The sequence below is a fragment of the Bos grunniens genome, chromosome 7, assembly GCF_055505025.1.
Source record: "Bos grunniens cultivar Pamir isolate PY7600 chromosome 7, Bosgru_T2T1.0, whole genome shotgun sequence".
Classification (NCBI taxonomy): Eukaryota; Metazoa; Chordata; class Mammalia; order Artiodactyla; family Bovidae; genus Bos; species Bos grunniens.
Genome location: NC_141171.1, coordinates 54,225,567 through 54,240,135, shown reverse-complemented (window position 1 = coordinate 54,240,135; position 14,569 = coordinate 54,225,567). Strand labels below are relative to the sequence as shown.

At 36.8% G+C, this 14,569-nt stretch overlaps 1 protein-coding gene across 19 annotated transcripts in view; it reads right to left on the bottom strand.

Annotated features, from left to right (window-relative positions):
- Positions 1–14,569, bottom strand: part of LOC147369579 (uncharacterized) — a 97,887-nt gene that overhangs the window by 66,298 nt on the left and 17,020 nt on the right. For 2 of the 19 annotated variants that reach the window (XR_015167608.1, XM_086412204.1), the window contains exon 2: positions 2,817–2,911. The exons of 11 other annotated variants lie outside the window; for them this stretch is intronic. Coding sequence is in view for 6 of the 8 variants with exons in the window: in XM_086412194.1 (XP_086268320.1) it covers positions 233–329 (97 nt within the window). In the remaining 2 variants the exon portion in view is untranslated. Of the gene's footprint in view, positions 1–232; positions 2,793–2,816; positions 2,912–14,569 lie in introns of those variants that run through there. 6 more of the 19 variants (XM_086412194.1, XM_086412196.1, XM_086412198.1 and 3 more) reach the window with 4 other exon arrangements.

Sequence of the window (14,569 nt, the reverse complement as noted above, 5' to 3'; positions counted from 1 at the left end):
GGCTGTTTACCACGTCAGAGAATATGGCTCTAGTCTACAAATTCCAAGGGAACTGGGGTTGCTTTTCTGTTTTTAAATTTGTGTTTTATATTAACTGAGCACTTACTTTACGCCAGGGATCATGTTTCAATATATTACCTCATTTAAACTTAGAAACTCTATAAAGTGCTACTATAGACCTCTTATAAGCTCACTGTATTTATATGAGACAACTGTGGCTTAAACAACTTACCTAGGTTACAAAGCTTGCAAGTGGTTAAGCAGGATTTTTTAGGTCTGTCTTTTGTTTGTTTGTTTTTAAATACTGGACATCTGGCTCCAGAGTCCATGCCCTTAAACGTTACTGAGAAATTATTAATATGAAGCTCCTAACTAGATTAAATGAGCCAGTGTTGAGCATCCTATGTCAAGCCTTTGACCTAATCTCATTTAACCTAATCAATTTAACCATATCAATTTTGACTTACACATTTAACAATGATAATTCCTTCTCAAAAACATGTGTTCTACCATGTGTCCAATACCCTTTGTTTTGTCAAATATACTGTACAAGGAACCTGTCTCACTTAACACCCACAGGAAAATTAACACATTTCTTCAAGCTATGTAGAGAATATAGGCTACACTCAAACAGAGGAAGAGAGTAATTTATAAATGAAAACTGATGTAAGTCAAAATTTATGATTAGTTTGGCAAGTAAAATAAGAGCCTGAATTTTGAGTGTATTTTTTCTTAGAACTTCAGCTAATTTCTATTAACTGGCAGTACCTGGCTCTTAACAGCATTAGTAACTTTATAGCATTTGCTTTAGTGCAAAGAATCCAGTCTTCTTATGTCAGGCTTCCGTTGCCCAGTTAAAATGAAACCATACTTTGGTAGGGAAACATTTTTTACTTTATTTGGTCACAGACATACTAACTTTATTTGGTCACAGACAAGCTAACATCAGAACAAAACAGTTCATACAGAACACATCAGACACTCAAAAATCTTTCCTCACTCTATCCAACCTACTTGAATAAAAGACAGTTTATATTATTCATCTTTTATACCCTCTCCATAAATCAACAGAATAATATGCATACACAGTGTAAATAAGCCATAGCTTTTGTTACTATTAATGTGGCATTGTCTTAGAGTATGTCTTACCACATACTGTCTTTGAGTATACATGGAGTTATGCTGGAAATAAAAATCTAAATCATCCAAAACCATTAGGATTGTTTGCTAGCATTGCAAAGAATAGAGATAAAAAATAATTCTTTCCAAGTGGGCATAACAGGAGATATAGTGTGCATAAAAACCAAACAAGGGTTCACAGAACATCAAATTATGTCCTAAATACCTGTTGATCAGTTGCCCGACCCACTGTGTGGCAGGCATGCTAGAGGAGCCAATTCAAAGACCAACCACTAAGCCAATACTAAAAACTTCAACGTAATGTTCCTGCCTTCAAGGAATCAAAGATGAGACATGTGGTCCAACAATTACACTGCTATGAATCTATTCAAAAGGAATAAAACCTGGGCATACAATGACTTGCATGCAGATACTCACAGCACCATTTTTCATAATAGACAAAAAACAAAATGTCCAACAACATAAATACATAAGACATTAACAAATGAATCAACACATAAAATGTGGCACAGCTATATTTCAGTTCTTATGTATAGCCATACAATAGAAAATAATTATAAGCAAAGCAGAGTAGAATACTACACAACAATAAAAGAGACAGCGGTGCATGCTATAATATGGATGAACCTCAAGCAAAAGAATTCACACAAAGAGACCACATCTTACTTGATTTCGTGTATATGAGATGTCCAGAAAAGGCAAAGCTATAGTCAAAAGGCAGGTCAATGGTTTCCTATGACTGGGGCGGCATCAGGGCTCAAGTGAAAATAGTATGAGGGAACTTTATGAGAAGATGGAAATGTTTTAAAATTGGATTATAATGATGGCTACACAACTCAGCAATTTTAATAAAAATCATTAACATTTACACTTTAAGTTTTATGGTATGTAGCATACACACACACACACACACACACACAATATCTAAGAGTGGATGTAAGCAAATGTGTAACTTTCGTTCACTGTATCAGCACCTGGTACAAAGTACTTTGAATACAAAAGGCAGGTGCAGCTGATTTTCAGGAAAGCCTATAAGAAGGTGTCTTCCTTGTCATGATACTATACACAGACAACCCTAAAGATACTACTAGAAAATTACTAGAGCTAATCAGTGAAATTATTATAATTAGCAAAGTCACACAATACAAAATCAATACACAGAAATCATCTGTATTCCTATAAACTAACAATGAAAAATCAAAAGTTAAGGAATCAATCCCAGTCACCATTGCAACAAAAAATAATAAAATATCTAGGAGTAAATCTACCTAAGATGACAAAAGAGCTGTATACAGAAAACTAAGACACTGATGAAAGAATTCAAAGTTGACAAACAGATGGACAGATATTGCATGTTCTTGGTTGGAAGAATCAATATTATGAAAATAACTACATGACCAAATGCAATCTACAGATTCAGTGTGATCCCTATCAAATTACCAATGGCATTTTTCAACAAAACTAGAACAAAAAATTTCACAATTCACATGGAGTAACAAAAGACCCTGAATACTCAAAGCAATCTTGAGAAAGAAGAATGGAGCTGGAGGAATCAACTTTCCTGACTTCAGGCTATACTACAAAGCTACAGTCATCAAGACAGTATGGTACTAGCACAAAAACAAAAATATAGACCAATGGAACAAGATAGAAAGCCCAGAGATAAATCCACGTACCTATGGTACCTTATTTTTGACAGAGGAGGCAAGAATATGCAATGGGGCAAAGACAGCCTCTTCAATAAGTAGTACTGGGAAAACTGGACAGTCATCTGTAAAAGAATGGAATTAGAATACTTCCTAATAACCACACACAAAGAAAAACTCAAAATAGATTAAAAACCGAAATGTAAGACCAGAAGCTATAAAATTCTTAGAGGAAAACATAAGCAGAATACACTCTGACATAAATAACAGCAAGATCCTCTATGATCCACTTCCTAGAGTAATGGAAAAAAAAATAAACAAGTGGGACTTAATTAAAAGCTTTTGCACACCAAAGGAAACTATAAACAAGGTGAAAAGATAACCCTCAGAATGGGAGAAAATTATAGCAAATGAAACAATGACAAAGGATTAATTTCCAAAATATTACCAGCAACTCATCCAAATCAATACCAGAAAAACAGGCCAATCAAAAAGTGGGAAAACCATCACAGCACTGTTTATAATAGCCAGGACATGGAAGCAACCTAGATGTCCATCAGCAGACAAATGGATAAGAAAGCTGTGGTACATATACACAATGGAGTATTACTCAGCCATTAAAAACAATACATTTGAATCAGTTCTAATGAGGGGGATGAAACTGGAGCCTATTATACAGAGTGAAGTAAGCCAGAAAGAAAAACACCAATACACTATATTAATGTATATATATGGAATTTAGAAAGATGGTAACAATAACCCTGTATGTGAGACAGCAAAAGTGACACTGATGTATAGAACAGTCTTTTGGACTCTGTGGGAGAGGGAGAGAGTGGGATGATTTGGGAGAATGGCATTGAAACATGTATAATATCATATAAGAAATGAATCGCCAGTCCAGGTTCAATGCAAGATACAGGATGCTTGGGGCTGGTGCACTGGGATGACCCAGAGAGATGGTAGGGGGTTGGGAGAGGGGCTCAGGATGGGGAACACGTGTACACCCATGGCGGATTCATGTTGGTGTATGGCAAAACCAATACAATATTGTAATTAGCCTCCAATTAAATTTTAAAAATTTATATTAAAAAAAAAGTGGGAAAAAGACCTAAATGGACATTTTTCCAAAGAAGACATATGGATGGCTGATAAACACATGAAAAGATGCTCAACATCACTCATATTAGAGAAATGCAAATCAAAACTATGAGATATCACCTCACACAAACTGTTAGCCAGATTCATCAAGAAAAAAAGGGAGAAGACTCAAATCAATAAAATTAGAAGTGAAAATGCAGAAATTACAAAAGGCAACACAGAAATTCAAATGGTCATAATAGATTACTATGAACAACTATATGCCAATATAATGGAAAACTTGGAAGAAGTGGACAAATTCTTAGAAAACTGTAACTTTTCAAAACTGAACCAAGAAGAAAATTTGAACAGATCAATTGACAAGCATAGAAATAGAAACTATAATCAAAAATTTTACAATAAACAAAAGCCCAGGATCAGAATTCTACCAAATTGAATTCTACCAAAAATGTGAGAATAGCCAACACCTATCCTACTCAAACTCCTCCAGAAAATTGCAGAGGAACAAAAACTCCCAAACTCATTCTACAAAAGCCACTATCACCCTGATACCAAAACCAGACAAAGATACCACAAAAAAAGAAAATTACAGGCCAATATTACTGATCAACATAGATGCAAAAATCCTCAACAAAATTCAAGGAAACAGAATTCAACAACATATTAAAAAGATCATACATCATGATCAAGTGGGCTATATTCCAGCAATGAAAGGATTCTTCAATATTCATAAATCAATCAATGTGATACACCATATTAACAAAATGAAAGATAAAAACCATATGATTATTTCTAAAGATGCAGAGAAAGCCTTTACCAAAATTCAACACCCATTTATGATAAAAACTCTCCAGAAAGTAGACACAGAAGGAACATACCTCAACATAATAAAAGCCATATACAACAAACCCACAGCAAACATTATTCTCAGTGGCAAAAAACTGAAAGTATTTCCTGTGAAACCAGGAATAAGACAAGGGTGCCCACTCTCACCACTACTATTCAAAAGTTTTGGAAGTTCTAGCCACAGCAACGGAGAGGGCAATGGCAACCCACTCCATTTTCTTGCCGGGCAAATCCCATGGATGGAGGAGCCTGGTAGGCTGCAGTCCATGGGGTCACTAACAGTCGGTCACGACTTAGCAACTTCACTTTCACTTTTCACTTTCATGCATTGGAGAAGGAAATGGCAACCCACTCCAGTGTTCTTGCCTGGAGAATCCCAGGGATGGGGGAGCCTGGTGAGCTGCCGTCTATGGGGTCGCACAGAGTTGGACACAACTAAAGTGACTTAGCAGCTGCAGCAGCCACAGCAATCAGAGAAGAAAAAGAAAAGGAATACAGATTGGAAAAGAAGTAGTAAAACTCTGTCTGCAGATGACATGATCCTCTCTATATATAAAAAACCCTAAAGATGCCACCAGAAAATTACTAGAGCTAATCAGTGAATACTGGAGCTAATCAGTAAAGTCACAGGATATAAAATTAATGCGCATATGTACATGGCATTACTATACACTAACAATGAAAAATCAGAAAGAGAAATTAAGGAAACAATCCCATTCACCATTGCAATGAAAAAAAGAAAATACTTAGGAATAAATTTACCTAAAGAAACAAAAGATCTGTATACAGAAAGCTATAAAACACTGATGAAAGAAATTAAAGGTGACACAAATAGATGGAGAAATATACTATGTTCTTGGATTGGAAGAATCAATAGAGTGAAAATGAGTATACCACCCAAAGCAATCTACAGATTCAATGGAATCCCTATCAAGCTACCAAAGGTATTTTTCACAGACCTTGAACTAATAATTTCACAATTTGTATGGAAACACAAAAGACCCTGAAAAGCCAAAGAAATCTTGAGAAAGAAGAATGGAATTGGAAGAATAAGCCTTATTCACTTCAGACTACACTACAAAGCCATAGTCATCAAGATAGTATGGTACTGGCACAAAGACAGAAATATAGATCAATGGAACAAAATAGAAAGTCCAGAGATAAATCCATGCACCTATGGACACTTTACGTTTGACAAAGGAGGCAAAAATATATAATGGAGAAAAGACGGTCTTTTCAATAAGTGATGCTGGGAAAGCTTGTAAACCACGTGTAAAAGAATGAAAACTAGAACACTTTCTAACACCATAAACAAAAATAAACTCAAAATGGATTAAAGACCTAAATGTGAGGCCAGAAGCTATAAAACTCTTAAAGGAAAACATAGGCAGAACACTCTCTGACATAAATCACAGCAAGATCTTCTATGACCCACCTCCCAGAGTAAAGTAAATAAAAACAAAAATAAATGGGACCTAATTAAACATAAAGGCTTTTGAACAATGAAGGAAACTATAAACAAGGTGAAAAGACAGCCCTTGGAATGGGAAAAAATAGCAAATCAAACAACTAACAAAGAATTAATTTCCAAAATATACAAGCAGTTCATGCACCAGAAAAACAAACAATCCCAATCAAAAGATGGGAAAAAGATCTAAACAGATATTTCTCCAAAGAAGACATACAGATAGCTAATAAACACATAAAAAGATGCTCAATGTCACTCATTATTAGAGAAACGCAAATAAAAACCACAATGAGGTACCATCTCACACTGGTAAGAATAGCCATCATAAAAAAATCTAGAAACAATAAATTCTGGAGAGGATGTGGAGAAATAGGAATCCTTTTACACTGTTGGTGAAAATGCAAACTGGTACAGCTGCTATGGAGAACAGAGTGGAGATTTCTTAAAAAACTGGGAATAGAACTACAATATGAGCCAGCAATCTCACTGCTGGGTATATACCCTGAGGAAAACAGAACTGGAAGAGACACATGTACCACTATGTTCACTGTAGCACTATTTACAATAGCCAGGACATGGAAGCAACCTAGATGTCCATCAGCAGATGAATGGAAAAGGAAGGTGTGGTACATATACACAACGGAATATTACTCAGCTATAGAAAGGAACACATCTGAGTCAGTTCTAATGAGGTAGATAAAACTGGAGCCTAAAATACAGAGTGAAGTAAGTCAGAAAGAGACAAATATTGTATATTAATGCATATATATGGAATTTAGAAAGACGGTATTGATCCTACATGCAGGGCAGCAAAGGAAATACATATGTAAATAACAGACTTTTGGACTCTGTGGGAGAAGGTGAGGGATTTGAGGGAATAGCACTGAAACATGTACATTCAGTTCAGTTCAGTTCAGTCACTCAGTCGTGTCCGACTCTTTGCGACCCCATGAATCGCAGCACGCTAGGCCTCCCTATCCATCACCAACTCCTGGAGTTCACTCAGACTCATGTCCATCGAGTCAGTGATGCCATCCAGCCATCTCATCCTCTGTCGTCCCCTTCTCCTCCTGCCCCCAATCCCTCCCAGCATCAGAGTCTTTTCCAATGAGTCAACTCTTCGCATGAGGTGGCCAAAGTACTGGAGTTTCAGCTTTAGCATCATTCCTTCCAAAGAAATCCCAGGGCTGATCTCCTTCAGAATGGACTGGTTGGATCTCCTTGCAGTCTAAGGGACTCTCTAGAGTCTTCTCCAACACCACAGTTCAAAAGCATCAATCCTTCGGCGCTCAGCCTTCTTCACAGTCCAACTCTCACATCCATACATGACCACAGGAAAAACCATAGCCTTGACTAGACGAACCTTTGTTGGCAAAGTAATGTCTCTGCTTTTGAATATGCTATCTAGGTTGGTCATAACTTTCCTTCCAAGGAGTAAGCGTCTTTTAATTTCATGGCTGCAGTCACCATCTGTAGTGATTTTGGAGCCCAGAAAAATAAAGGCTGACACTGTTTCCAATGTTTCCCCATCTATTTCCCATGAAGTGGTGGGACAGGACTAGAAGGAATCAATAGTGGAATAACTGAGGCAGAAGAACGGATAAATGACCTGGAGGACAGAATGATGCAAATCACTGCTGCAGAACAGAATATAGAAAAAAGAATGAAAAGAAATGAAAACAGCCTAAGAGGCCTCTGGGACAACATTAAATACACCAGCATTATAGGAGTCCAAGAAGAAGAGAGAAAGGACCTGAGAAAATATTTGAAGAGACAATAGCTATAACTTCCCTTACACAGGAAAGGAAATAGTCAACCACGTCCAGGAAGCACAGAGTCTCAGGCAGGATAGACCTAAGGAGGAACACACTGAGACACACAGCAATCCAACTGACAAAAATTAAATATAGAGATAAAATATTTAAAAAGAACAAGGGAAAAACAACAAATAACATACAAGGGAATTCCCATCAGGCTATCAGCTGATTTCTCAACAGAAACTCTCTAAGCCAGAAGGGAATGGCATGATGCATTTAGAATGATGAAAAGGAAGAACCTACAATCAACAATACTCTACCCAGCCAGACTCTCCTTCAGATTTAATGGAGAAATCAAAAGCTTTCCAGACAAGCAAAAGTTAAGAGAATTCAGCACCACCAAACCAGCTTTACAACAAACGCTAAAGGAACTTCTCTAAGTAGGAAACAAAGAGAAGGAAAAGACCTACCTACAGAAAATGAACCCTAAACAATTAATAGAACAGTAATAAGATCATACATATCAATAATCATGTTAAATGTAACTGGATTAAATGCACCAACCAAAAGACATATACTACCTGAGCAGATGAAAACATGTGCATGCACACACTTCCACTTACCACACCACTCTGCTTGACCCCACAATTTGCATGTAATTATTTTATATTGTTAGGTTTACCTTGGTCCCATTACAACTTGCAACTGTAATTATCTTTTATTTTTTATCTGGCTATTGATTGTGAAAACTGACAAACATCTTTCACTATTGTGATTATGTAACTAGTACTCACTTAATACCAATATATGATGTTTGGTCAATAGAAAAATAATATAATTCTATTATCACCTAAACTACCATTTAATAGAAAAACTTGTAATCACTTTTTAAAATCCAGATACATATGAGAATTATCTTGTAATTTTTTGAAAAATACAAATGCCAACGTATTGCTTTTTCTTGTCAGAGCTCCAGATATGTTTCTAATGAATAGCCATGTTTAAAACCATGGTTCAGTTTAAAGCCAACTGAACTATATGAGGATCTTTTATATTTTTCTACTTTGTTTCATTTTTTCTGTTTCACATTCAGTGCTCCCATTTCATGTAGTTTATGTTTTCCAATTTCTCCATCTTTTTTTTTCAATGTTCTTTCTCAACCCTTTATCCAACATAATACAAAAGCTCTTGCATACTAATATAAATACTCTGTATAATATATATATATATTTTAGAAAAACTATGAATTTTTGCCTTAAAAATTTATGACACTTTGTTTCCACTTATTTGACTTAGTATGAACAGAATGCTAGATTTCTAATCTAAAAAAACACATATGATACAAGCAACAAAGGTTTACTGTATAGCACAGGGAACTATAGTGAATACCTTGTAATATATTATATAACATATAATGGAAAATAATTTCAAAAATAATATATGCAGAGTACATCATGAGAAACGCTGGACTGGAAGAAACACAAGCTGGAGTCAAGATTGCCGGGAGAAATATCGGTAACCTCAGATATGCAGATGACACCACCCTTATGGCAGAAAGTGAAGAGGAACTCAAAAGCCTCTTGATGAAAGTGAAAGTGGAGAGAGAAAAAGTTGGCTTAAAGCTCAACATTCAGAAAGCGAAGATCATGGCATCCAGTCCCACCACTTCATGGGAAATAGATGGGGAAACAGTGGAAACAGTGTCAGACTTTATTTTTCTGGGCTCCAAAATCACTGCAGATGGTGACTGCAGCCATGAAATTAAAAGACTCTTACTCCTTGGAAAGAAAGTTATGACCAACTTAGACAGCATATTCAAAAGCAGAGACATTACTTTGCCAACAAAGGTTCGTCTAGTCAAGGCTATGGTTTTTCCTGTGGTCATGTATGGATGTGAGAGTTGGACTGTGAAGAAGGCTGAGCGCCGAAGGATTGATGCTTTTGAACTGTGGTGTTGGAGAAGACTCTTGAGAGTCCCTTGGACTGCAAGGAGATCCAACCAGTCCATTCTGAAGGAGATCAGCCCTGGGATTTCTTTGGAAGGAATGATGCTAAAGCTGAAACTCCAGTACTTTGGCCACCTCATGCGAAGAGTTGACTCATTGGAAAAGACTCTGATGCTGGGAGGGATTGGGGGCAGGAGGAGAAGGGGACGCCAGAGGATGAGATGGCTGGATGGCATCCCTGACTCGATGGACGTGAATCTGAGTGAACTCCGGGAGTTGGTGATGGACAGGGAGGCCTGGCGTGCTGCGATTCATGGGGTCGCAAAGAGTCGGACACGACTGAGAGACTGATCTGATCTGATCTGATAACAGAATCAGACTTCCCTGGTAGCTCAGCTGATAAAGAATCCATCTGTAATGCAAGAGACCCCGGCTCAATTCCTGGGTTGGGAAGATCTGCTGGAGGAGGGAAAGGCTACCTACTCCAGTATTCTTGGGCCTCCTGGTGGTTCAGACGGTAAAATCACACAAAAAAAGAATTCTAATTTTTGAAATTTAATAATGTTTATCTTTTTGCCAGTTTTTCTAAATGTCCTATGTATATCTAATAACAATGTATGAGATACAAAATTTGAAATATATTTACATAGAATATGAGATTAATATAAATTAATATAAAATAGAAATCTACTATAGTTAATTTACCAACATTACTCAAGAAGCTCCTATTCTTTTTTTTTCTGCTCTTTATAAAATATTCTCAGAGAAATGCTAATCTGCCTCATTATTATATATTTTTTCTTTTCCCTTGTATTTCTTTTGCTTTTTGCTTCATGTATCTTTGTTTCTTTGTTGTTGTCTAACCATTTATGATGTCTATCTTCTTTGTGAATTGTACCTTTTATCATTAGAAATATTCATCTTTGCCTCATTTAAATATAATAAGTAAAAAGAATACTGGAGCAGGTTGCCATTCCTTCTCCAGGGGATCGTCCCAATCCAAAGATTGAACCCGTATCTTTTATGTCTCCTGCATTGGCAGGTGGGTTCTTTTCCACTAGCACCATCTCAGAAACCCTTAGTGGGTCCCAAGATTCTTTTAAAGGTAACAAAAATGCTCTAAAATAAAACTATCTTCATGATTGTACAACTGTGAGTATACAAAAGGTGCCTGAATTGTATATTTTAAATGGTTACATTTTTTGCTATCCAAATTATAGCTCAAAAAAGGTGCTTTAAAAAACAGGAAAGAAACAAATAACCTTATTAGTCCTATTGTTGCTGTTGTTCAGTTGCTAAGTCATGTTCGACTCTTTTGCAACCTCATGGACAGTAGCCCGCCAGGCTCTTCTGTCAATGGGATTTCCAAGGCAAGAATACTGGAGTGTTGCCACTTCCTTCTCCAAGGGGTCTTCCTGACCCAGGGATCAAACCCATGTCTCCTGCATTGGCAGGTTGATTCTTACCACTCAGCCACCTGGGAAGCCCCAAATTAGCCCTCTATCTATTAGTTAAGTTGAATTTGTAGTTAAAAACCTTTCCATAAAGAAAACTTCAGGCCCCAGATGGTTTCACTGGTGATTTCACCCAAACACTTCAGAGAGAAAGAATACCAATTCTACAGAAACTCTTCCAAACACAAAACTGCACCAGAGGGAATATTACTCAATCCATGCTAAGAGACCAGCATTATGCTGGTCTAGACACCAAAATTAAGACAAAAACTACAAGAAAAGAAAACTATAGACTAATATCCCTAATGAACATAATGGAAAAACTCTACACATAACTTTGGCAAACAGTATTTAACAATTTATACAAGATGACACATGACCAAAGGGTTACCTCGAGAACAAGGGTTGAATCCACATTTCAAAAATCAATGAATGCAATTGACAACAGTGAAAAAATGAAAACTCCATGTGATTACCCAAACAGATACAAAGCATTTGACAAAATCCAACATACAGCTCTAATTTAAACAACCTCTTAGCAAACTAGGAATAGAAGGGAATTTCCTCAGCTTTATAAAAGGTATTTACAAAACATTACCTTCTTCTAGCATCATACTTAATGGGAAAACACTAAACACTTTCCTCCTAATTTTAGTAAGAAAACAAACCAAACAGGAATGTACCCTCTTACCACTTCCATTAATACTATACTGCAGGCCCTACCCAATGCAATCAGGCATGAAGGAAATAAAATGTAATTAGATTAGATGGAATGAGTAAAACTGTTTTAACTCATAGACAATATCTATGCCGAAATTCCATGGAAGCTATAGAAAACCTACTAGACTTCAAAAAGTTAAACACAGAATTACCACATGATCCTGCAATTCCACTTCTGAGTATAAAACCAAAGGAACTGAAAAGGGGTACTCAAGTAAATACAATTACACATGTTCATAACAGCACAATCCACCACAGCCAAAAACATGGAAATACTCCACGTGTTCATCAACGAGTGTGCAGATGAATTAATGGTAGAATATATAAACAACAAAATAGTATTTGGCCATAAAAAGAAATGAAGTATGAATTCATGCTACAATGTGGATGAACTTCCAAAACGTTAAGTGAAAAAAGCCAGGCACAAAATGTGATATTTTATGTAATTTCATTCACATGAAATATCTAGGACAGAAAAATCTACAGATACAGAAGGAAGATGGTTGGTTGAGAGGGTCTCGGGGAAGGGAATAATGGGGAGAAATCACTAATGAGTAAGGGTTTTACTGTGGGTTTACAGAAATATTTTTAAACTAGACATGGATGGTGGTTCCACAACACTGCTGCTAAGTCGCTTCAGTCGTGTCCGACTCTGTGTGACCCCATAGACGGCAGCCCACTAGGCTCCTCTGTCCCTGGGATTCTCCAGGCAAGAATACTGGAGTGGGCTGCTATTTCCTTCTCCAATTCCACAACACTGAGAATATACTAAATGCCACTGAATTATTTAAGTGGTAAACTTTATAACCTATTAATTTCATGTCAATAAATTACTGTTTTTGAAAAAGCTACTGGAAATAATACAGGTTAGCAAGGTTGCAGGATACAACAGGGGTCAGCAAAATATGATTTACAGCCAAACTCAGCCCATTTCCTATTTCTGTTAAAAAAAAAAAAAGTTTCTAACACACAGACATGCATTTATGTCCTATCTATGCTGCTTTCGTACTGTAAAGGCAGAGCTGAGTAGTTGTAAAAGGAATATATGGCCTACAATGTGTACAATATTTACTATCTGGCCCTTAACAACAACAAAAACTTGCCGATGCCCAGGATACCAGATCAATATGCAACAACTAATTGTATTTCTATGCACCAGCAACAAACAATTAGAAGTTGAATTTTTAAAAATACCATTTGCAATACCTCCAAACAATATGAAATAGAAATAAACCTAACCAAAATATGTGACAAACCTGTAAACTGAAAGCTACAAAACGCAAGCTTGGCCTTGCAGTACAAAATGAAGCAGGGCAAAGGCTACACAGTTTTGCCAAGAGAATGCACTGGCCATAGCAAACACCCTCTTTCAACAACACAAGAGAAGACTCTACACATGGACATCACCAAAGGGTTAATACCGAAATCAGATTGATTATATTCTTATAAACGAAGATGGAGAAGGTTTATACAGTCAGCAAAAACAAGACTGGGAGCTGACTGTGGCCCAGATCATGAACTCCTTATTGCCAAATTCAGACTTAAATTGAAGAAACTGAAGAAAACCACTAGACCATTCAGGTAGGACCTAAATCAAATCCCTTATGACTATACAGTGGAAGTGAGAAACAGATTTAAGAGACTAGATCAATAGACAGAGTGTCTGATGAACTATGGATGGAGGTTCGTGACACTGTACAAGAGACAGGAATCAAAACCATCCCCAAGAAAAAGAAATGTAAAGAAGAAAAATGGCTGTCTGAGGAGGCCTTACAAATAGCTGTGAAAAGGAGAGAAGTGAAAAGCAAAGGAGAGAAGGAAAGATATACCCATTTGAATGCAGAGCTCCAAAGAATAGCAAGGAGAGATATGAAAGCCTTCCTCAGCAATCAATGCAAAGAAATAGAGGAAAACAATAGAATGGGAAAGATTAAAGATATCTTCAAGAAAATTAGAGATCCAAGGGAACATTTCATGCAAAGATGGGCTCAATAAAGGACAGAAATGGTATGGACCTAACAGAAGCAGAAGATATTAAGAGGTGGCAAGAATACACAGAAGAACTGTACAAAAAAGATCTTCACAAACCAGATAATCATGATGGTGTGATCACTCACCTAGAGCCAGACATTCTGGAATGTGAAGTCAAGTGGGCCTTAGGAAGCATCACTATGAACAAAGCTAGTGAAGGTGATAGAATTCCAGTTGAGCTATTTCAAATCCTCAAAGATGATGCTGTGAAAGTGCTGCACTCAATATGCCAGCAAATTTGGAAAACTCAGCAGTGGCCATAGGACTGGAAAAGGTCAGTTTTCATTCCAATGCCAAGAAAGGCAATGCCAAAGAATGCTCAAACTACCGCACAATTCCACTCATCTCACATGCTAGTAAAGTAATGCTCAAAATTCTCCAAGCCAGGCTTCAGCAATATGTGAACCATGAACTTCCAGATGTTCAAACTGGTTTTAGAAAAGGCAGAGGAGCCAGAGATCAA